A 21,741-nucleotide genomic window follows, 5' to 3' on the forward strand; every position below is an offset into this window, starting at 1 on the left:
TTTTTACGTTTCTTTTCTTCCCTTATGCCGAAAGGTGAAAAATTTAACCTTTATTTTTATTTTATTTTTATTTATTTTGTTCAAACAAAAATTTTTGTTCAGTGTCCCGTAAGCTATTTAAACGCTACTTCCAATTTTTTTGTTTTAGTTTTTCTTCATTTACAGTAAAAACCAGTTTAGGAAAAAATCTAACTTACCAACATCCCCTCGCTTGCCTTGAGTCAATATACATATACTACAGAGGATGCAAGCACATACATATGTATGCCCATATGTACACATGTGTATGTACCTACGATAATTGGCAGCTGCGGCGTTTTCTTCTACAGTTTTCAGCTCTCCTCTTCCCATAGTATTCTCCACTATGAACATTTCTCAGCTTTCCAAGTATTTTCTTTTCCAATTCATGCCACTGCTTTTATTAGTTCTCGTTTTATTTTTTATTTTCTCGTTTTTGTTTTTATTTTTTCTTATTTCCATTTCACCGCGACCGCTCCCGCAGCCTCCACCTAGTACTTTCAAATCAAAATTCCATTCAAGTCGAAACTCGCGTACTTCGAAAAACCGGTTCGAGTTTTTTGCCATTTCCTTTTTAATTTTATTATTTTTTTATTTTTTCCTAGTTGTTGTTTCGACTGCACGTTGCTTTTGTTGTTGTGTAAGCTAGGTACTCGTCGTGCTTATTTGAACTCTGTGCAAAATGAAAAAATGAAAAGAAAATAAAATGCAAGCAAAATGAAAAGAAAAAACAAAAACAAAGAAGTATGAAAAGTGTTGTATATGGGTGTAAATACAGCCACATGCATGTGTGTGCGTTACTATGTACTGTATGTAAAAATATGTACGTACATATTTAAATAATTTGTTTCTGCCTGGGTGCGTGTGTATGTAAGTTCGTGTGCTAAAAACTTGAAAATATCAACAAAATCAAAGTAAAAACATAAAATTATATTTTAGAAGCAAAGAAACAATTAAGCGAATATTTAAAATTACAAACGGGTTGAGAATAAAGATGTTTATGTATATATACATATGTACATACATACATACACTTGTATATGACACATTAAGGTGGACCGCATTTCTGTTGGGGCGATCGTATGGCAGAGGAAAATTAAACTGATCCTGCTGGGCATTAAGCAAGGCACATTCAGTAAAGGTGATGGTCTAGACCACCAACAACAACGTTTTGTAATATTCGAAATTTTTCGACAGACGGGAGATTTAAAAATGCAAGAGGATTTTTCAAAGTGTTGTGCACTTCATTCTCGACTAACGTGAATTCTGTTATACCGCGGCAACTTGTTGTAAAATCATCACAAGATTGCTACTCGAGCATCTAATTCAAAACTTTCTCTTTCTCTCAAAACTCAATTAAAATAAAAGACTTCTTGTACGGCAGCGGGCAGATATACCAGGAAGTGGAAGCAGTTCCTGTTAGGGTGCTACCGTAGGTTTCACCCTTGCAGACACCTGCTTGAGCCAGAGCCGCCTCCCAGGGACGTCAGAAGACACCTACTACACTACGCCGACGAGATCCAGGACAAAGCAAACAGATACCTACTGGACCGGACAGTGTTTAGACAGACATTAAACGACATTCACCGGGAGACTGTTATGTTATCACCTTCATAAGCTCCCGTCCAGTGAATGCCGTAAGTCGGTCCAGTGAATGCCGTAAGTCTGTCCAATGAATAACGGAGTCCAACCAACACCCATTTCAGATGAAGAGCTCTAGCTTCCCCGTGCGACCCGCGTAACACTGGCACAATTACGTTCTGGATATTGTAGCAGGTTAAACTCCTGCTTATCCAGAATTGACCCCGACATACCAAACTTATATCGGGCATGTGAAGGCACCTCGAACGACACTAACCACCTTTTCAAATGCCCTTTAAAACCCACTCATCCAACACCCCTCTCCCTCTGGACCCAACCTGTCGGATCAGCATGTTTCCTGGGCCTACCTTTAGATGAGCCTGACGAAGACGACCGATGATATACTCTACGTTGACGGGCTTCTCTTACTGCTACAACAACAACAACAACAAAACAATAGCAACAACCAGGAAGTGGGGGGATAATCGAAAAATAATACCATGATTTGAGGCACGAGATTTCGGCACGCCTGTACTAGAACTCGGGAGTCTCTGATCCACAATGCACCCTCTTTCATAGCTATTAACTGAGTTTGAAAGGCATTGCAGTAGTCAGTTAACTGTGGGCTCAGGTTCAGCTGTGCATCGTATACGTACATCCTTTGTACGATGTCTGACCGAGCTCCTCCTCCGGTATATGGTGTGCGTCCTGTCCGGCTAATATAAAACCGTCAGCTCCCTCTCAGCGAATTTGATAGAATCAGCTGATGGGCTGACGTAGCAGGAGTTAGCAACCGGTTTGTTTACTAAAAAACTGAGACTGTGTAACGAAAAAAGATCTACACAACACTCCGTTGAACGCTTCGTTGCTGTCTGAACCACGACTGATTGGACGAGTGTGTGAATACGTGTGAAATGAGCGGGCAGAATTCGGCTGCCGAGTACTCCTGTGATGTGGCAGCCGAAGTTGCTTGCACAATTTGGTTTTCCACCATAGTTAATGGCCAAACCTTTTATATGGCAGATTTTTTTTTTAAAAAAACTTTTTTATATTAGAAAAATACTCAGCGATTTGCCAACGCAAAATTCTATAAAAAACACTTTTAATTAAATAAGTTTAAATTTTGTTTATTTTTCTTTCCTATACTACTTGTTTTTTAAAGCAAGATTTCTAAAATGTCTTTTCTTTTGGCGTTTAATAGCTTCGCGTAGCTGCGATTCGGCAGATCCTAAGGTGTCTGAAACTTCAATAGATTCTGAAATGAAATATTTATGCCGGGTTAGTAAAATAAATACAGTTTGGTGCAGAACATAAGCAACACAAAGCCAATTTTTTAAATAAAAAAATTTAAAAAGTTGCATTAATTTAAAACGCATTTTGTTGCTTATATTTTGCACAAAACTATTTGCATTTGCATACCCAGCAAAGCTCCATAAAAATTGTTAAAACTCTTCAACGACTTTTTTCCTTGCACTCCATCCACATTGAACTCCATCGTTAGTTGGTCCGTTAGAATGCAGTTCATAGATTTAAGTACACCTGGCTGCAAAATTATTCTCATTGTTTTAATCTGTAATTCAAATAACAAATAAAAATAATACCTGCGAAGGCACAAATACGTCTGAATTTACAACTCACACAGGAGTTCCTATTGTTGTCATTTATTTCCGCATTTAATTTGACTAACTCCTGCTCGGAATTAATAGGGAAATTAATGTGCAGTGGCAGCTCTTCTGCTTGCTGGCGCTGAATTTGGCGAATTACGACTTTCTGCTTAGCGAGCGCCTGCTCTACAGCTATTAGCTGTGCTAAAATAAAAAAAATATATTATTTGCACTTATGCATATGTTGTTGTAAAGCTGATGTTATCACCCCGCAAAATAGAATGTTCTTCTTGGAATGTTTCTGAAAGGACATTGATTATGAAAAGTCTGCATACTACGTACTTTTTTGATTCACAATACTCACTCGTCATCTCCTCGAATTTTTGAGCCGCAAATGAAAAAATTTCTTCTTTGTTGAGAGAGGCGTCTGGAGTAATACGATTATAATTTGAGTAAAAGTTAATCAAATTTAAAAAACAAACCATCTACCCTTGAACGGCAGTCGCTGAATTTTTGGTGGATCTGGTGGTGGCATATTTTATTTATATTTGCTTAATTACCAAAATATTTGCTCAAGTTACTGCTTCACTGTTTACCACAGAAGAGAAAAATTTGCAAACGACAAAGCGCGACAAAAAAACCAGCGTCAATTTTTTAGCTCTTTTTCGCCCGCAATAAATTTTCAAATACAATGTGCCTGCAAGCTCGATCACACCTCACTGGTCGTCGCGTACTGGTTTCACTGTTTGTGAAGTTGTTTCTCCTTGCCTTCCATTCGTCTGTTGTCTTTCGTATGTCAAATGGAAAGAGAGCGATGGGTCCCCAGCACGTATTTTACTATCTACACGGAATGCTGCAGTGGCGATTCACCCCAGCACTTGCAAAGTTCTATTTACGAAAAGGCAATCACCACATCACTTGTTGGAGGGGGGTTGAAAATATACTTAGAATATACATATACTGTCAGCGTAAAAAGTAAGTGTACAGTATATATTGACATTTTGTTATTCGTGATTTTTCTTTAGTTTCAATGCTACGACAAAATGCATATCATGCAAAATTTCAAACTTTGTAAAAAATTGATGAATTTTCAAACTACTTAGTCAGAATTTTGTCGTCAGAAACTGGTAAGAAAAGTGTTTTTAAGCAAATTGACACAAATAAAAAATAGTTTAAAAAAACTAAAAAACACGCTTTTATTGCTAATCGAACTAAAAAGTAGAAAATAAATTTTAATGACAAAGAGACCTATAATGAAGTAATAGCAAATCGAACGATCAGTCATAGTCAACTACCTCAGAACAGAATTATAATAAAAATTAAGATACAAATAGAATAATTCAAATTAGAGTTAAAAGCGTGTGATGCTTGATATAGTAAATATTACAGTCATTCTATTGGCAACTACTTATGTACAGAAGGTTATGAAAGTGAAGCAAAATGCATCCCACGCTTTTAACTCTAATTTGAATTATTCTATTTGTATTTTAATTTTCGTTATAATTCTGTTCTTAGGTAGTTGACTATGACTGATCGTTCGATTTGCTATTACTTCATTATAGGTCTCTTTGTCATTAAAATTTATTTTCTACTTTTTAGTTCGATTGGCAATAAAAGCGTGTTTTTTAGTTTTTTTAAACTATTTTTTATTTTCTACTTTTTAGTTCGATTAGCAAAAAAGCGTGTTTTTTAGTTTTTTTTTTAAACTATTTTTTATTATGAATGAAAATTATTGTTATCATTGCAGTCTGTGAATTAATGATTCGATATATTCGTGTTATATTTAATTCCTTTCTTATCGACTGTGAGTCTAAAGCTATGCAGTTATCGGCCGTGATAAAGAAGTAATCGGGATGAAGAACTTATTTCGTGGAGGGAGTCTGAGAAACGGCTACCCCACTCCATTGGCCAGTTTTTTTTCGATTTTCGTGGTGTGGTGCACTATGAATTCCTTCCACCATGCCAAACTGTTCATAAGGAATATTATTTGAGCGTTATGCGTCGTTTACGTGAAGCAATTCGTCTAAAAAGACCAGAATTATGGGCCAACAACTCTTGGTTTTTGCATCACGATAATGCACCGTCTCACACTGCACTCGTTCTTCGTGACTATTTTGCCAAAAATTCCACGCATATCGTTCCGCAACCACCGTATTCGCCTGATTTGGCTCCGTGTGACTTCTGGCTATTCCCAAAACTCAAGAGAACACTCCGGGGAATGCGTTTCGAGTCGATTGAGGAGATAAAAGCTGAATCGAAGAAGGTGCTGATGGCTATACCGGAAATGGACTATTTGGCATGTTTCGGGGATAGGAAAAATCGTTGGCATAAGTGTATTTCATCGAGAGGGTATTATTTTGAAGGGGATGAAATTGATTTACAAGAATAAATAAAGATTTTTCATTTTACAACCAAATTCACCTTACTTTTTGCCCACAGGTAAAAAAAGAAAATATTAATCCTGGCAATCCTAATGAGGATAATGGAAAACTTTTATCAAATTATTGCATTGTCATCGGTCCTTGATAGGTGTGCAAAATTTCAAGTCGATCAGATTTTTAGAAGCCAGTGAAAATAAAGCTCAAAGATTCCGTTACATACATACATACAACCTGACCTAATAAAAGTGTGTTAAAAATATAAAGAAGATTTACTTACGCTCTTTGCGAAGAGGTTTCGCTTAAAAATGCCATATTTTCAGAGTATTTGAGTTTATACACTTCACTCGCAAACGAACTACGAATACGAAATTTCACACATATTTCACGACAATGCAATTTGTATGGATTTTGACTGTAATTTCACGTGAAACGCGAACTTGGTACTATGCTTAATTTTTGACAATTTTTTTCGCTGAGTTGTTGCGCATTTTCTCATTTAATATTGACAGCGTGAAGATGGATAGCAAAAACCGGTATGATGCGATTGCAATGTTTGTACTTATGCCTGTTTAAAAATAAAAAGGGAAAGAGCAAAAACAAAAGCAAAACGCAGAAAAGTATGGATAAATGATTGGCTAATAGAAGAATGGGAAAGATACCACGAAAAGCTATTAAATTGTTTTGAATTGTCGAATTCTAGAAATGATAAAAATTTTCTGCGTAGACGAAAAAATTGAGGATGTGAATAAAATGGTATTGGACCTAGACATATAGATTGGCTGGTGCCATTCGATTTTTTTCAATGATTTGGGCATGAGGCGGATCGCCGCAAAATTCGTACCAAAACTGCTCAATTTCGACCAAAAGCAGCATCGCATGAACATCGCTAATGAGATGTTGGACTTTATCCGCGACGACCCAAATTTGCTCCAGAGGGTCATAACTAGTGGCGAATCGTGGATTTATGGTTATGACGTGGAAACCAAAGCTCAATCATCTCAATGGAAGCTGCCGTACGAACCAAGACCGAAAAAAGCGCGCCAAGTTCGGTCGAATGTAAAAGTTTTACTTACCGTTTTCTTCGATTGCAGGGGCGTTGTGCATCATGAGTTCTTGCCATAGGGTAAAACGGTCAATAAGAAATATTACCTGCAAGTTATGCGCAATTTGTGCGAAGCAATCCGACAGAAACGCCCGGATTTGTGGAAGAACAAAAATTGGCTCTTGCTTCACGATAACGCCCCTGCTCACACATCGTTGCTTGTGCACGACGTTTTGACCAAAAACAACATACTAATGATGCCACAGCCACCGTATTCCCCAGATCTGGCCCCCTGTGACTTTTTCTTGTTCCCGAAACTGTGGCCCTCCATGAAAGGACGACGCTACGCTACAATTGACGAGATAAAGACGGCATTGAAGGAGGAGCTGAACAAGATAAAAAAAAATATTTTTTGAAGTGCTTCGAAGATTGGAAAAAACGTTGGCACAAGTGCATAATATCTCATGGGGATTACTTTGAAGGGGTCAAAATAGATATTAATGAATAAATAAATAATTCTTGAAAAAACACAAAATTCGCGATACTTTTTGAATACACCTCGTATAATTACATTCTCGAATTGGCAACGCATGCAATTTAAAAAGATATATATATTGTTGCCAAGAATGATAGAAACAAGATTGCGCCCATCAGAGAGTGCGTGCCATCACACTAGTCTAGTTGTATAGTGTTGCCAACCCTTTGCTCTGCGCAATAAATTTAGTGCTTTTTTATACCCAAAATGCGCAAATGTACAGGGTTTGATTGAAAAGTAATGAGCATTCCCGCGCGGAGCGTCAGCCAAGCGATCAACCGAATCGGCTGGTAGGGGAAAATTATCGTTGCTTCACCTTCCACTAGAAACCGGTCCCAGTTCGCTGGCAACAGCGGTGCAGTCAACATAGCCTCGCGCCTGAAAGCTGTTTTAAAAGTGTGTTAGGATTTTGCAGTGGCGAATATGCAGCTGATCATCTTTTTCGACTCTCGAGGCATCGTCCACAAGGAGTTTGTATCTCCAGGAAGCATTGTAAACGCGCCATTTTACAAAGAAGTGCTCCTTCGGCTGAAAAACCGCGTCGCCCGGGTTCGGCCCGACCTCGTCAACAATTGGACCCTTCATCACGACAATGCGCCGGCGCACACCGCCTTCCTCTGCACCTCTGCATTGGCTAAGATGGGGATTCCGGTGCTTCCCCACCCTCTCTACAGCCCAGACCTGTCCCCTCCGGACTTATTCTTGTTCCCGCGCATGAAAAGAAAGCTGAAGGGGAGGCGTTTCGACTCCATCGAGGCGATCCAAAAAACTGTTACAGCCGAATTGAACGCGATTCCGGGGGATGAGTTTAAAAAATGTTTCCTGCAGTGGAAGGACCGCTACCAGCGGTGTATTGACGCTCAAGGGTCCTATTTTGAAGAATATTAGTTGTATAAGCCAAAAGGTTTAATAAAACTGCTTAAAAAAAATAAGGCTCATTACTTTTCAATCAAACTCTGTATCACGTTCGATGTAAAGTTCTGGTAACATTGTCAAAAGCATCACGTTCGAAATGTAAAAAATTCGGCAAATGTGGCGCGCGAATACAAATAAATCGGCATAAAAAATTTTTTGTTTGCCGAACATAAGAAAAATATCAGTTGACCAATTGCAACAGTGTTGCAAATTGTCATCAGTGCAGCAGTATAGCCGCTTTTATTACGTGCCTCGAACAAGCCCTGTAGTTCATATCACCACATTTATTAAAAAAAAAAAACGCTCACGGTAAATTTGCCACACGTACAAAGTGCTTTAAGTAATTCCATAAAAATGTGGTATTTTCTTTACAAAGAATTTATGGATTTCTTTTTCCCGCAAACTAATATTTCACCCCAGTCTTTCGACTTAGGAGTACAGGGTCCGGCACTCGAAGTGTAACATTTAGTTTGGAAAATTTCTTTTATTCAAGTCAAAGTAAAAAATGTGTGAAAATAATACAAAATTAAGAATCAATTTACTTTTGCTCATATGACCACCTTTCCAAATGGCCCAAAGGGAATAATCCATCGGATTCGCGTCTGGTGAATTTGAGAGCCATTGTATGGACGTTATGAAGTTGGGAACGTTGTTTTTTAGCCATTCTTGGTTCACTCGAGCTTTGTGAGACGGTGCCTAGTCCTGTTGAAACGTTCATGGTCTGCCACCGAAATGTTTGTCTGCCTACGGCTTCAAAGCAATCTTCAGGATACTTTCCCGATAATATAATATTTCGCGTTTTCCTTGACGCCAGGCTCGGTGAACATGATTAAAGAGAGCCCATCTGCGGTTACAACGCCCAAAACCATTACCTGTTGCGGGTGCTGACTCCTGGTGGCCAATCGATGACTCAAATTCTCGTATGAACGGTCGGTCAAATAAACCCTACCGTTTTGGGAGTTCACGAATTCCTCAATTTGAAAATTTTTCTCGTCAGCTAACACAATGTTCGGAAATTGACCGCTTTCGCTCTGTCAAGTTTGACTTGTTGCTGCTTTGGTGTGAGATCATGCGCCTTTTGGATCTATAAGGTTTGACTTTGAGATCATTTGTCAGTATGCGGCGGATGCTACGGTCAACTATTATCAGATATTTCGCCATTTGATTAGCACTTCATCGGGGATCTCGTTCAAGTCGCTACTTCACTTTTTGAACCATTTCATGTGACGTTGTACTCTTTTGATGAACACCTCCATGACGTTTCTCAGTGCTACCATTATCATTGTAACCAGTAATGGTCCGATAAACAAAAACTTTATTTACTTTAAGGTGCTCGATCTCACGAACAATCGCTGGTTGTGATCTTCCAGACAAATGTAATGCAATCATACTATTACGTTTGATTACTGATTTTCTTTATTCGCGTTTACTCTCAGCAAAATGCTTCCACACGCTTGTAAACAATACTCTGAACTGTCATTTAGCCAACTAACAGACAACTAACATCAGCTGCGTAAGCGGTCTGAAGTTGGTTACACTTCGAGTGCCGGGCCCTGTAGTAGAAACATGTTCAGCAATTATATCTGCACTAACGCCATTTATTCAGATAAGTAAACTAACAGTGTACGTACTTCAATCAATATCTATGTATGTGTGCACTATACACTCAAGGACAAATAATAAACATTAAATCAACGAAAGAAGAGTAGCCTGAACTGGTCAAAATATCGCTTACATATTTTCTTGAAATTCATTTAGCAATGTGCAAAGCTGACATTTTGAGATTTTTTTGTTTTTTGTTTTTGGTTTTTCTTTTCTCATTTTTATATATTTTTTAAGTATGTATGTATGTGAAAATTAGTGACATTCATTTGAACTAAACAATTTCGGCAAATAATTTTCCTTTTTCCATTCTTAATATTTTGCTGCGGTTATGGTGAAGAAATTATAGTGAATTCTGGGTAGAATAAGAGCTCGAACTGTAAAAAGGGCGTGGATCTTCCGTTAAATGATTTTGTTCTATTTTCACGAGACTGTTGTAAGTAAGAAGACCCAGCTGGCCTTTAAGCAGGGCATCATCAATAATGCGTTTTGCAAACAATTTTTGATCTTCGTCTAGTTTGCGATATTGCACTGCCCACCCATCTGCAAAAATGACAGCTTCGTCTCTCATCGACTGATCTTCAGATTTCTCTAAATGTCTCACTGCTCGCTCCGAAAATGCATCTGCTTTCCTTTTTCTTGGACGTGTTGGGCTGTGTTAAGTCGAAAATAGAGTGACAAATTTACATATAAATATGTATGTATGTATGTATGTATATATCTTCATATTATTAAACACATTTTTAAGTTTATTAAATCAATTGAAAATGTTTATTTTAAGCTGTCCACAAACGGCGTATTTGTTGCAGTTGGAAGAAAATCCATCGTGATTGGCAAAGTGCGGGCACAAATCCCAAGTAAATGAAAATTTTCAATCCCAGGTAAAGGAAAATTGACCCTCGTTGAGATGAGAGTAAGCCGAAAAATGACAAGTTTTAATACATAAAAAAATTTTATACTCTGGATCACTCATTTCCATATTCTCTATCATCTTAATATATTGCAACCATTCTTTCATCCAAACCTGTTTTCCTTTTTTTCGTTTTTTTTTCTTGATGCAATGTAAATAACTGCAAGCTCAATCGTGTCGTCCGCTTTTTTGTTTCCCATGTTAACAGTAGGACGATCGCAGCGAAATGATGCTTTATGGATTTGTGTACAGTGTGTGTGCTACGGACTAGGCACAAATCGCTGGGAATTGTGCCCAGCTTTATCGGTGCCAAGAAATGCCCAAGAGAGGAAGAAAGCTGCAAGCGACTTTGAAAAAAAAAAAATGAAATTTTAATAACAAAGGAACAGCACATTTCAGCTGAGAAAAGTACCGGGAAATTATCACAGGGAAAACAACGTTGAAAATAACAGCTTCGCAGACTTGCAGTCAACAAAGTCTGGAAATGCACCTATCAACGCGAAAAATACAAAGTCACATTTTGTAGTTTTTCCAACACAATTGGCGTATTGGGGTGGCAAAACGCATTCATATAGATGTTTATAAAAATTCGCCCATTTTGATTATCGAAATAAACATTTTCCATTAACAAATATTTACCTTTTCAGTATAGAAGATTTGTCAGAAGTAGCAGCTCCTTCGATTCGGTTCTTCTGGTAACGCAAAAAATCGAGGTGTTCAAAATACCATAACGATGGTACATAAATAGCATCTGCGCCAGCTCTAGATCTTTTCGTTTTTCTTATTTTTTGAAGTTCACGCCTGTGCGATGCACGCAGTGAAGCAATTTTCTTTTTAAGCTCGTCTATTGTGGCATGGGGATCACTTTTTCTATAAGTTTCTAAAATTCTATCCCATGCAAGGGTTTTTTCGATTTTGTTTTTATAATTTTCATTTTTTATTTGCCATAATGCTGGCTCGTTTTTTAAGCACTCAAGTAATTGCACTATTAGTTTCTGACTGAAGTTCATTCTTTCCGCCGATGCACACACTTCAAGCATCAACATAAACTGAGGCAGTTGTTTTTGTTTTCAATGCAATATTCGCTCACCACAAGCGACGAACATGTTCGCGAACCGCTTGCCGAAAATCAACTGTTTTTGATATCCACGGACGGCGAACATGCAGCAGATACGAACATGCAGTGGAGCTCGAGCATGCTCTCGAGCATGTTCGTTGCCTGTGGCCTATTTGCGCATACACATATATGTGTGTTTGTGAGCGCTGCATCAGCCCTGCAGGGAATGCAGACATTCTAGTTCACATACAGCCATCCACCCGTGTGTCACAATCGCTTTGTGTCAAGGAGCAGAAGAACAGAGTCTTGCTGAAAGACGTATGTATGTGCAGTCACCGCGCACACTATCAATCCTCGATTTCACTGGTGCCTCTAGAACCTCTATATATGCAGCAGAATTCGCTCGAAATCCTTCAAGTGTGACCTAAAACCCTAACAGTGGGCACTGTGTTCATAACAATAGATAACTCTGTAGGATTGGAGTCATCTGTCGTTTCTGCGGTTGGTATTGGGAAATCTTTTTTTATCAGAAAAATCCCATAACATATCAGTCCCTTCAGGGTATTTAATTTCGCTTAGAAGCCGTTTTAAGCGTATAACTCGCCGTTCTTCTTTTTGCTCCCACATAAACTCTCTTCTGCGCACAACGTAGGATTTACACCGGAGATCTTCATGCACAACTCGACGAATAAGGCGTCAGAAAAATTAAGCTCGCTGGCAAAGGTCCTCGCCAATGATCGCTTGCACGTGTTGAATTCTACAGATCGGGCAGTGTCAAAATGTTCCTCGACCTTTTTTGAGTTTTGCAACAGATTCTGCATGAACGATTCCGAATGAACGGGCGCACTTAAGAAAATGAGAGATTTATAAATTGATGTGATTTGCGCATATAGCGATAATAACCGCACGCCTCTTCACTTCTTGAGTTAAGTTGTAGTGCTCCTTGTCTTAGCTCAAAAAGAGCAAAACGAAAAATGATGCTTTCGGGAAATTATAGACATTTTTATGCATGTCGTCAAATACCGTATGCACCCTGTTCATTTAATTCATTGCGACAACTAAATTTTTTTTCGCAAACACCCGAAGCCATTTTATTCGGGTTGGGTACAATATGATTTTGGTTCAAAATTTTGTATTTAAAATTCTGTATTCAATATTCTGTATTCAAAAATCTGTAATGCAAAATTCTGTAATGTTAAAATTCTGTATTGCGGAACACTGTAATTTTAAATTTTGTAAATCAAAATTATGTATTGTTAAAATTCTGCATTGCAAAATTCTGTATTGAAAAATCGGAAGAGCATATGGATAAATAAAAAAAGTGCGCACTTTTTTATTTTTCCATATGCTCTTCCGATTTTTCAATATAGAGTTTTGCAAAACAAAATACTGCCAATACATGACTTGTCTTGACCCGTATGGTTTCCTATATTATCAAAACAGATTTACATAAAGCAAATGTACATATGTTTGTATGTATTTGTAGCTTCAGAAACAATGTCAATGAAATTCGAGCAACCGTACTAAAAAATATTGTAGAATAATTGCAATATTTTCTGTATACTTTGTTCAAATACCTAACTGTTTTAATCAATTCCCATTCTTTCATTATACGTTTTTTTGTTGTAAAATTTATAGAAACACAATACGACAACGACAGGACGAAACCCAGCGGTCTTTTGTTTTTGCTTCTCGTTTACAGCAGGTCAAATAAGTTTACAAAGAGAGTTTCGATTAGTTCTATCGATAGTGGCTGGCCAACGTGCATGAATCAAGTTTGGGGAAATTACAAATTTAAAGAAATAATAAAAGTTTTTGTATAAATAAATATTGACTGTGCTTAATATGGCGAAAGTCTCTCATGTTAAGTCTAATAAAAGTAAAGATATGCGGGGTGTTCACATATTTTTTTTTTTTTGGAGCGATCTACAAAAAAAAACATATAATTGGGCCTGTTCTAAAAGAATACAAAAGAAATGTCGTTCGCGTCTTGTTACAACACTTATTGAAAATGTGCATACGATTACGAAGTATTCAAAGAATCACTCCCATGAACCGTTTCCAGATGAGGTAAATGTCGTAAAAGCTAATAATTTGGTGAACAAGTTGGCGAAATCAAGCTTGCTGACTACTAGCCAAATAATCCAGAAATCTGTTGTTGAGACCGTTTCCGTAAGCCGTGACTATTTACCCACAAAAAGTGTTCAAAAGCAAAAAATTAACAGGATAAAAAAAGCGAAAGTAGGACTTCGTGAACCAAATTCGATAGAAGAAATAGATATTCCATTAAGTTTGTATGTTTTGGAAAATGAAATTTTTATTTTGTCAGAAAAATATTTCCACAATGAATGTATGATTATATGTGGAACTAAATCATCATTGCAATTGCTTGATGAAAGCGACTGTTGGATCATGGATGGCACTTTCGATGTGGTGCCTACATTTATGCGACAACTCTTTTCCATACATGGTCGGGTTGAAGGGCAAATAATACCTCTCGTATTCTGCATTATGAGCAGAAAATCACTTACCAGCTATGAAACGTTTTTCATTGAGCTCATTGAATTTGCTCGAGGATATGGCATACAATTAAATCCAAAACGAATCCTTAGTGACTTTGAGATAGGTATTATATCGGCTGCCAAAAAATATTTTCCCGATACGAGATTGCAAGGATGCTTCTTTCATTTTAGTCAAATAATTTGGCGTAAAATACAAAAAGAAAGGTATATTGTGTAATATATTGATATACTGAACAATTTCATCCCAACTACCATAAAGTACTGAATATTTAATTTTTTTTGTTTGCAGATTGGTTCAGAAATATGGAAATGATTCATAGTTTTCCTTACATATTAGAATGTTAAAAGCTCTGGCTTTTTTGCCTCACGACGAAGTCTCTGAGTAGATACTATAATCAATTTTATAGTACTCTTGAAGACGAAGATACAAAACAGTTTTGCTCGTGGTTTGAAAGAAATTACATAGCTCGAGACAACTCCCAGCCAAAATACCCGCCAAAATTTTGGTCAGTGCACGATGAGTCCAATATCGCTTTCCCCAGAACGCAAAACAGTATTGAGGCTTGGCATCGTCGGCTAAAAGTTATTGTTGGGAAACGAAACTCAGGGTTGAACAAACTAATTAATGATCTAAAATTCAAAATGGTCACAAAATTAGTCAAACGAAGAAGGCTGTAAAAGCAAACAACAGAATTAAAAGAATAACAAAAAAAGGCTTATATTAAGGCATGTTTCTTTTCTAAAGCGAATTGCTAGAAATTTAATAATATAATAATTGTTTCGCCATTATAATGTAATAACTTTTGTTTTGAATAAATTTTTTAATTTTTTTTAATTGACGTATGTATATATACCATTGTTTCTATAAAATCAGAATTCCATTATTCATAAAATAAATGTGCTTATCAGGTTATCTGCTTATTTGGTTATATTTTTACAGCATTTTGATCGAAAATAATTTTGATTCCAGAATTTTAATACATATACAGAATTTCAGTTCCCCATCATTTTGATCATACAGAATTTTAAATACAGAATATTGAACCAAAAGAATTTAGGCTGGACACAATTTTTTATTTGATTTTTACAGAATTTTCATCCAAAAGAATTTTGAAAAGCAGAATTTAGTACCTCTCCCATTTTATTCATCATATACTGCTATCAGATGCCGATGAACCGGAAATGCAGTGAGGAGAAATATTTCAATAAATAAAAAACAGGTTTTCGCAGAAAATTCCTCGCAACAACAGGGAATATAAAATATGAATCCGAAATCCAACTAGCATTAATTTTATTTATGTTCCTAAAGTGAACTATTTTATTGGTTGCTTAAGCGCCGATTATGAGCAACCAATAGCGCCGATTTTTATTTAAGGATTTGTTTTAATTTTTTTAGTATTTACAGTCATTTGTAGTCTATTTCTTAATGCTCAATTAATTACAGTATCTGAAACTATCATTTCATCATCATCATCATCATAATTCCTTCGTCTTCGTTGCGGAGCATAGGGCCAAAGCAAAATTTTTCCATTTTATGCGATTCCCGGATATATTTTTCACTTGCTACCAGGTCATTGTTTTGCCCACGGCTTTGTATTCCTCTTCGATGCAGAGTCGCCAAGAGCCCCTAGGTCTGCCTCTTCTGCGCTGTCTTTGGGGGTTCCAGTCCAGCGCTTGTCTGCTGATTTCAGTGCCACCTTTCCATAGGGTATGGCCAAGCCATCTCCGTGTGGAGTTTCTAGTCTCCCATCAGACGCATCCCCGGGTGGCGGATAGGAGAAAGCTCGGCAGATATGCAGGGCAGGTGGGAAATAAAATACCACTCTCGGACCAAAACCAGAAACTAAGCAGCGTCTGCCTTATATAAGCGGCTGAAACCAGCGTCTGGCTCGTAACGAGCGGCTGGCAACAAATACCTGATCCCGCAAGCTAAATTCAAGGTGGCAATCTCATCGCGAGGATAGGAGCCTTAGGCTAATAACCTACTGCCCCCGAAATAAAACTTTCATTTAGTTTTAAGAAAAAAAAATCTGTATCCACTTTAAATATGAAATAAAATATTTTAAAATGATGGAACGAAATGGAATGATTGTTTTTATTTTTTTATTTTAACTGGTCTAAATTTGCATATTTTAGAAACAAATTGGACTTATTTCTTTTTCAGCTAGCATAAACTGATATGTTGCTGATGCATGGCCGAACAATTTCGTAAGACACGGCCGTGTTAAAAATACCACTTACTGGCATAAAAACAAGATAGAAGCCGAATTGTTTGGTCTATTTTTCCCTGCAGAGAGTGTTTTTACTGCAGCTCCGGCGGTAGTTTGAACTTTGCTTACGTCCATCGCAGCAGCGCAGCAGCTTCGGATGGCTGTTCTTTTATTGCTGTCATTGTTGTTGTTCTTTTTTTTATTTACAAATGTACGTATTCTCCTTGTTGTTGTTGTTTCTTTTTGTATTCAAAAAACGCTCAATTTTTTCATTGCAGTTTCGTGCAGGCGTGTGTTCTTCTTTTGTATGTATGTGTGTATTCCTAGACAGCTGCCACTCTTAGGGCATATAAATATAATGTGTAGCTGAGCCTCGCTTTTCACTGCTTGAGCAGAATCGTTTTATTAGTCTCCAAACTGCTCGGACTTTTTTCAATCAAATTTATCGCTCTTATTTGGTAAGCAAGTGGAGATCTCTTAGGGAAGAGTTAATGAAATGTTTAAAGAGATTTTGGTTTCTTCAGCTTGAGTTTTCACATCGCTCGTCCATAAAACACACTTCTTTGAATCCCCTAAATTTGTTTCTAACTTCCTTAGTTCATGCGTTGGAACAGCTTGGATTATTTGCTTTGATACAAAGCTCAGAAGAGCTTCCTTATTTCATGGACCAGCTTGGATTATTTGCTTTGATATAAAGCTCAGAAGGTTGCGTTTGCATTTCGGTCTGCTTTCAGCGTTTACTGGACCAGAAATATTTTTGGCACATTTTGTATAAGATTCCCCTTCTATGCCGCAATAGTCTATGGCCCAGCCTACTTGCTGACGAAATGACTTACCCCTGGTGCTAAAAGCTTAACTTAACAAGAATAAACTCGGAGTTGGGCTAAAATATTTTGTTAGAAGTCAGAAGATACACCATCTTTTATAATTCGTGCAGAAAAACGTATCTGTTTTTTTTTGCGACTCGATTTTTAGAAGTAGATATTTTTTACACGGTCCATCTCAGCGGGGTTATTAATCTAGGGTTTAACCAAAACAAAAAAGGACGAACTTAAAAATTTTAGCGATGTTTCATATGAAACTTTAACAAGTAACTTCCTCCTAAGAGAAACTGCGCTTGTATGGGTGCGCATATTTTGTATATAAAACTTTTTTTATTTGATAAGTCTGCCCGTCTATTGCAGTATACATTTATATATTTGTATGTATGCAAGTGAGGTTAGTATCTATCAATGCCTGTGTATTTCAAAATTCCAATCCGAGTTCACTGGTAGTCCGTTAGCGAGCCAGATGCAGCCCCAAACGGAGTGAATGCGATGACAATATACCGAGAATACACAAAATACCAAATGGGGTACAGTTTTCATGCGTTCTTAAATACTGCGTACATACAAATATATGATATTAGTAAACATATCTACATACAGTGGTGCATATTCGATATACGCACTTTATTTATATCAGAGTTTATTAAATTAAAAAGAAAATCTTTTGCATTTGGCAACTTTCGATACATAAAATTGATCCATTAATGCAAAGGTTCGTATTTACAATAAAATTCTTATTGTTGTTGTTATTGTCGAAATAGTGAGTGCACTTATCATTACTGTTGTTGTTATTGTTTTGGTAAGAAGGCACTTTTCAGTAGTGTTGTTGTTATTGTTATGGTAATGAAGACACTTTTCATTATTGCACGAATGTTAGAATACCAGATCGCACCATCCCTACGCACAGAAATAAAACAAACGAATAGAAGAGGAAGCATAAGCGAAGGGAAGTGGAAATCAAGAAAAAACTGCATTTGGAGGCTTTTTCGGTCGTGCTTTCATTTTTTATTATGCAACTCGAGGCCTCAGATTTGTTCTGCTCACCCAAAAATTAACTTGGCTATTTACAAAAAAGTTTTAGCAGACGCTCTTATTACTTTTAGGCAAGAAAAATGGGCGTGCTCCAGCAGGACAATGTAGCAGGCTTCCAATCACGAGAGCTCTCTCTCATGCAATGGCCAACAGGTCATACTGATTTGAATATTTTGAGTCTGTGTATTTGATTTGCAATTATTTCTGTGGCAAGAGGCTTTGAATGCGATTGGAGTCGAGTGTTGTTGATGTGGCATATTTTTTTATTTCTTCAATTATTGTGGACACTTTGAGATCACGATGAATTTGTGCATTTGATGAATATTAAGGGGCGTTTTGAAATCTTCTGAGGAATCGGTTTCAAGATAGCTGAGTAAAGGAAGAGCTTGAATTTGAAATTTGAAAAGGTGGAGCCAAGGGGCACCAGGAAATTTGGTGGCTCCTAAAACACTCAGGCTGAAAAGCCCATTGTATTTAGAGCTCTGAAAAGAGGGTAGATAGTCAAGCAGGGAAGGAGAAATGTATCAGAGAAAGAGATAGGAAAGAATAGAGACAGAGATAGAGATAGTTAGTCCTGTGTTCCAGATTCTTTAGCAAATCTGTAGATACCCTCTAGTTTTAGAGAAGGAATATTACTCATTCTCACGACATCGGAACCCAAAACTCGTAGCCGTGCTCTAGCAAAGGCAGGACACTCACAGAGAAAGTGCGCAGTGCTATCCGCCTCCTCCAAGCACGACAGGCACACTGAGTCCTCAATGATTCCAATGGTGGTCATATGCTGACTCCACGGGGTTGTGTCCTGTAATAATACCGACCATCAATCGAACGTCTTTCCTTCCAAGTTTTAGTACAAAGTTTGACAGTTTTCTGTTCAGACTTGTCACAAAACACTTTGCAGTTCTGCAGCGTTCTAGACCGGACCATCGCTCTTTATGTAGATTGCCTACATAACCGCTGATCCAATTTATGATACCTGCGAAACTGATTCAGATTATTAGCTCTGGCCCTTGTGGGGGACCGCTGATCCACGGTTGGCCAATTCATCGGCAATTTCGTTTCCTTGAACACCTGGAACCCATATAAGTACAAGCTTGTTTTGTTTTCAGACAGAATTAAGCTTCTTCTTACATTCTTAAACAAACTTTGAGATTTGCTTCGCGTTCTCCAGGACCTTCAGTGCAGCCTGACTGTCACTGAAAACTCCAATCTGTTTTCCGCTCCATCTCCTCTCGATTGTCCATTCGGCTACTGGATGGAGTTTCAGGATGGCAAAAACTTCTGTGAGAGCTTACTTTCGATAGAAACATGAAAATTTCGATGTAGTAACCAATATAGGCTTCTGAGTTCTATGCCTAGAGCCTTCGGTTTGGTGAAAATATGGCTTTTCCATGAAAGTTTGCTATCAAGATGCATGCCGAGATATTTTGTGACGCTAGTATGGGCGAGGATGGGCAAGTTTTTCGATTTAGTGACTGGCTTGGGAAGATTTTGCTTCATCTTTCACACAATGAATTATTTTATCAAGTTTTTCTGGAGTATTTGGGAGGTCATATGGGGTGGGAGTCAACTGTGAGTACGGCAGCATCATCCGCGAACGTTCCGTCTACTGTTTCTTCAGAAGCTGGTAGATCGTCTATGTGTTAATACTGCCTTGAGGTACACCAGCTGAACTTTACAAAAAGTATAAATATTCCAATGCGCCACCCTTTATGTTGTATTAGCTTAAACGCACCTTTATTTATGTATTTTCGTTTCTGCACATCAAGAGCAGTTACACTTTTAAACGAATTTGTGCCACTGTATGCACGAGAATGCGCTGGTGAATACCCAAAGGGCTTGATTGTTAAAATTGTTGTTGCTGTTCTTGCTTATTTGTTGGTATAGTGGATATTCGGCGGTGGATTATGTTGAATGGTTTCTGGTCAAAATCAACTACGAATTCAAGACGATCAAAGTACGTGCATATGTATATGTATGTGTATGCGTTATCCTTAATCAATTTTTGTATGTTCATATGTGTGTGTTTTAGGATGCATTACCAAATTGAGTGTCGGTTTTTCTATCGAAATTATAAAATCCATTACCTTTTAAGATTTACGTGAGCTGGACCGAACTCAAATTACCTCCAAACATCGAGTTTTTTATAAATAAAAATAGCTTTCAAAAATATTTTTCCCAAAAGTAACTTCATATAAAGAAGAGTTTAAGTTTAAAAGACAGTTGCAAAGCACAGAGCTCCATCTTTTCTACGCTTTCCTGAGCCTGGCAATTTGTGGATTTTTATCCCGCCATTCGAATAATAGCACAAAAAAAAGTTTGATCGGTCTGCATAAAAATTTTGAAAAATTTTATCAAGGGAATCAAAGTAAAGGTATTTTTGAACTACTTTCAAATCAGCCCGGCCCACGTACATACCCTATGATCAGAAAGTACCGGGAATGTGTAAATAAAACAAAACAGAGTTGAATTTCAGGCAAATTTATTTTATCTCCTTCAAAATATGACCCGTCTGAAGCAACACACGTATGCCAAGGTTTAACCCAGCCCTCCATGCACCCCTGGTAGCCGTGATTCTCTGTGATCTCCTCTATCGACTGAAATCTCCTTCCACGAAGTGGTAACTTCAATTTGGGAAACAAAAAGAGGTCGCACGGGTCCATTTCAGGTGAATACGGTGCTTGTACGATGTTATTTACTTGGTTGGTTTTGTTTGGTCAAATAATCCAGCATATCATGCAAAATCCAAGAATTGTTTGCCCACATTTCCGGCCGGCCAGGCAGACACTAATGATCCGTTGACTCTAAAAAGTGCACAGATATGTGTCTTACAGTCCTACCAACATAAGAAAAAAATATAGACCGGTTCCCCCAAGTACATTCCCGGTACTTTTTGATCATAGGATATATCTAATATTTTTACGGAATCGTAAAAATCGAATCTTCGAATGTAATAGACTTTTTGATTCCGAGAGAATTACTCGATTTTATTTTTATTTTTTTGGACAATAGGTTTAAAGAAAACTTGAGTAACTCAGCCAAATCCTCACAATTTGGACTTGTAAGGTACATACCTTCGCAAAAGTATTTTCTCACCCTTTCCACATCTTCGGTTAAGTCTATTTCTTGGAAAATTAATATATTCATGAATTTATTTTCGCAAATATCTTCTGTTGATAAATTCAGTTGATTGATTGATTCTGCTGATAAAATTCTTTAAACATTCTTATGCAGATTTTTAAGGTTAAATGTTATAGTGACACTGAATCTCTACATAACACTAACCAATTTAATATAGTACCACCCTATTTTTTTCTTATAAATAATCGCCTCCCAAATTTTCCGTACACGCGCCAACACATTGTTTTGGTTCACACTTTTATAATTTTTATTTAATTTACTGAATTGTTTACCAATTAACAAGTGCATTGACATTTTCTTTGCAGGTTCAATTTTTTTTACGTTTTAGTTGTTACCAATGATTTGTCACTAGAATTGTTTACCA

At 37.4% G+C, this 21,741-nt stretch overlaps 3 protein-coding genes across 6 annotated transcripts; 1 reads left to right on the forward strand and 2 right to left on the reverse strand.

The window, feature by feature from the left end:
• Positions 1-213: 213 nt before the first annotated feature.
• LOC128859228 (uncharacterized) lies at positions 214-11,741 on the reverse strand. 3 transcript variants are annotated; one of them, XM_054096043.1, is made up of 3 exons: positions 11,228-11,741; positions 10,703-10,935; positions 9,947-10,331 (listed from the first exon to the last, which is right to left on the reverse strand). In XM_054096043.1, exons 1-3 carry the CDS (start codon positions 11,632-11,634, stop codon positions 10,279-10,281), a joined length of 693 nt encoding a protein of 230 aa, XP_053952018.1. In that variant the 5' UTR covers positions 11,635-11,741; the 3' UTR covers positions 9,947-10,278. The 3 variants fall into 3 exon arrangements, with proteins under 3 accessions (XP_053952019.1, XP_053952018.1, XP_053952017.1); XM_054096044.1 differs by lacking the exons at positions 9,947-10,331; positions 10,703-10,935 and adding an exon at positions 214-691 and having other exon boundaries at positions 11,228-11,738; XM_054096042.1 differs by lacking the exon at positions 10,703-10,935 and having other exon boundaries at positions 11,228-11,738.
• Positions 700-4,289, reverse strand: LOC128859229 (uncharacterized). Of its 2 annotated transcripts, XM_054096046.1 has the most exons (6): positions 3,693-4,289; positions 3,568-3,630; positions 3,472-3,504; positions 3,238-3,407; positions 3,019-3,169; positions 700-2,854 (listed from the first exon to the last, which is right to left on the reverse strand). In XM_054096046.1, exons 1-6 carry the CDS (start codon positions 3,736-3,738, stop codon positions 2,745-2,747), a joined length of 573 nt encoding a protein of 190 aa, XP_053952021.1. In that variant the 5' UTR covers positions 3,739-4,289; the 3' UTR covers positions 700-2,744. The 2 variants fall into 2 exon arrangements, with proteins under 2 accessions (XP_053952021.1, XP_053952020.1); XM_054096045.1 differs by having other exon boundaries at positions 3,568-4,231.
• A 1,665-nt stretch (positions 11,742-13,406) lies between the features above and the next one.
• Positions 13,407-14,937, forward strand: LOC128856762 (uncharacterized). Its single transcript, XM_054092077.1, has 2 exons — positions 13,407-14,371; positions 14,457-14,937. The coding sequence occupies exons 1-2, from the start codon at positions 13,491-13,493 to the stop codon at positions 14,485-14,487; spliced, it is 912 nt and encodes a 303-aa protein (XP_053948052.1). The 5' UTR covers positions 13,407-13,490; the 3' UTR covers positions 14,488-14,937.
• Positions 14,938-21,741: the final 6,804 nt, after the last annotated feature.

Source organism: Anastrepha ludens, chromosome 3 (assembly GCF_028408465.1).
Source record: "Anastrepha ludens isolate Willacy chromosome 3, idAnaLude1.1, whole genome shotgun sequence".
Classification (NCBI taxonomy): Eukaryota; Metazoa; Arthropoda; class Insecta; order Diptera; family Tephritidae; genus Anastrepha; species Anastrepha ludens.

What these genes read in the sequence shown, in the direction of transcription:
- LOC128859228 (XM_054096042.1), bottom strand. Translation starts at nt 11,634, where the DNA reads ATGTTGATGCTTGAAGTGTGTGCATCGGCGGAAAGAATGAACTTCAGT. An exon ending in AAATCTTCTATACTGAAAAG is followed by an intron (nt 10,332 to 11,227) that starts GTAAATATTTGT and finishes GACTTAACACAG; the next exon opens with CCCAACACGTCCAAGAAAAA.
- LOC128856762 (XM_054092077.1), top strand. Translation starts at nt 13,491, where the DNA reads ATGGCGAAAGTCTCTCATGTTAAGTCTAATAAAAGTAAAGATATGCGG. An exon ending in CGTAAAATACAAAAAGAAAG is followed by an intron (nt 14,372 to 14,456) that starts GTATATTGTGTA and finishes TTTTGTTTGCAG; the next exon opens with ATTGGTTCAGAAATATGGAA.
- LOC128859229 (XM_054096045.1), bottom strand. Translation starts at nt 3,688, where the DNA reads ATGGTTTGTTTTTTAAATTTGATTAACTTTTACTCAAATTATAATCGT. An exon ending in AGAACATTCTATTTTGCGGG is followed by an intron (nt 3,408 to 3,471) that starts GTGATAACATCA and finishes TTTTTATTTTAG; the next exon opens with CACAGCTAATAGCTGTAGAG. An exon ending in TTTTTATGGAGCTTTGCTGG is followed by an intron (nt 2,855 to 3,018) that starts GTATGCAAATGC and finishes ATTTCATTTCAG; the next exon opens with AATCTATTGAAGTTTCAGAC.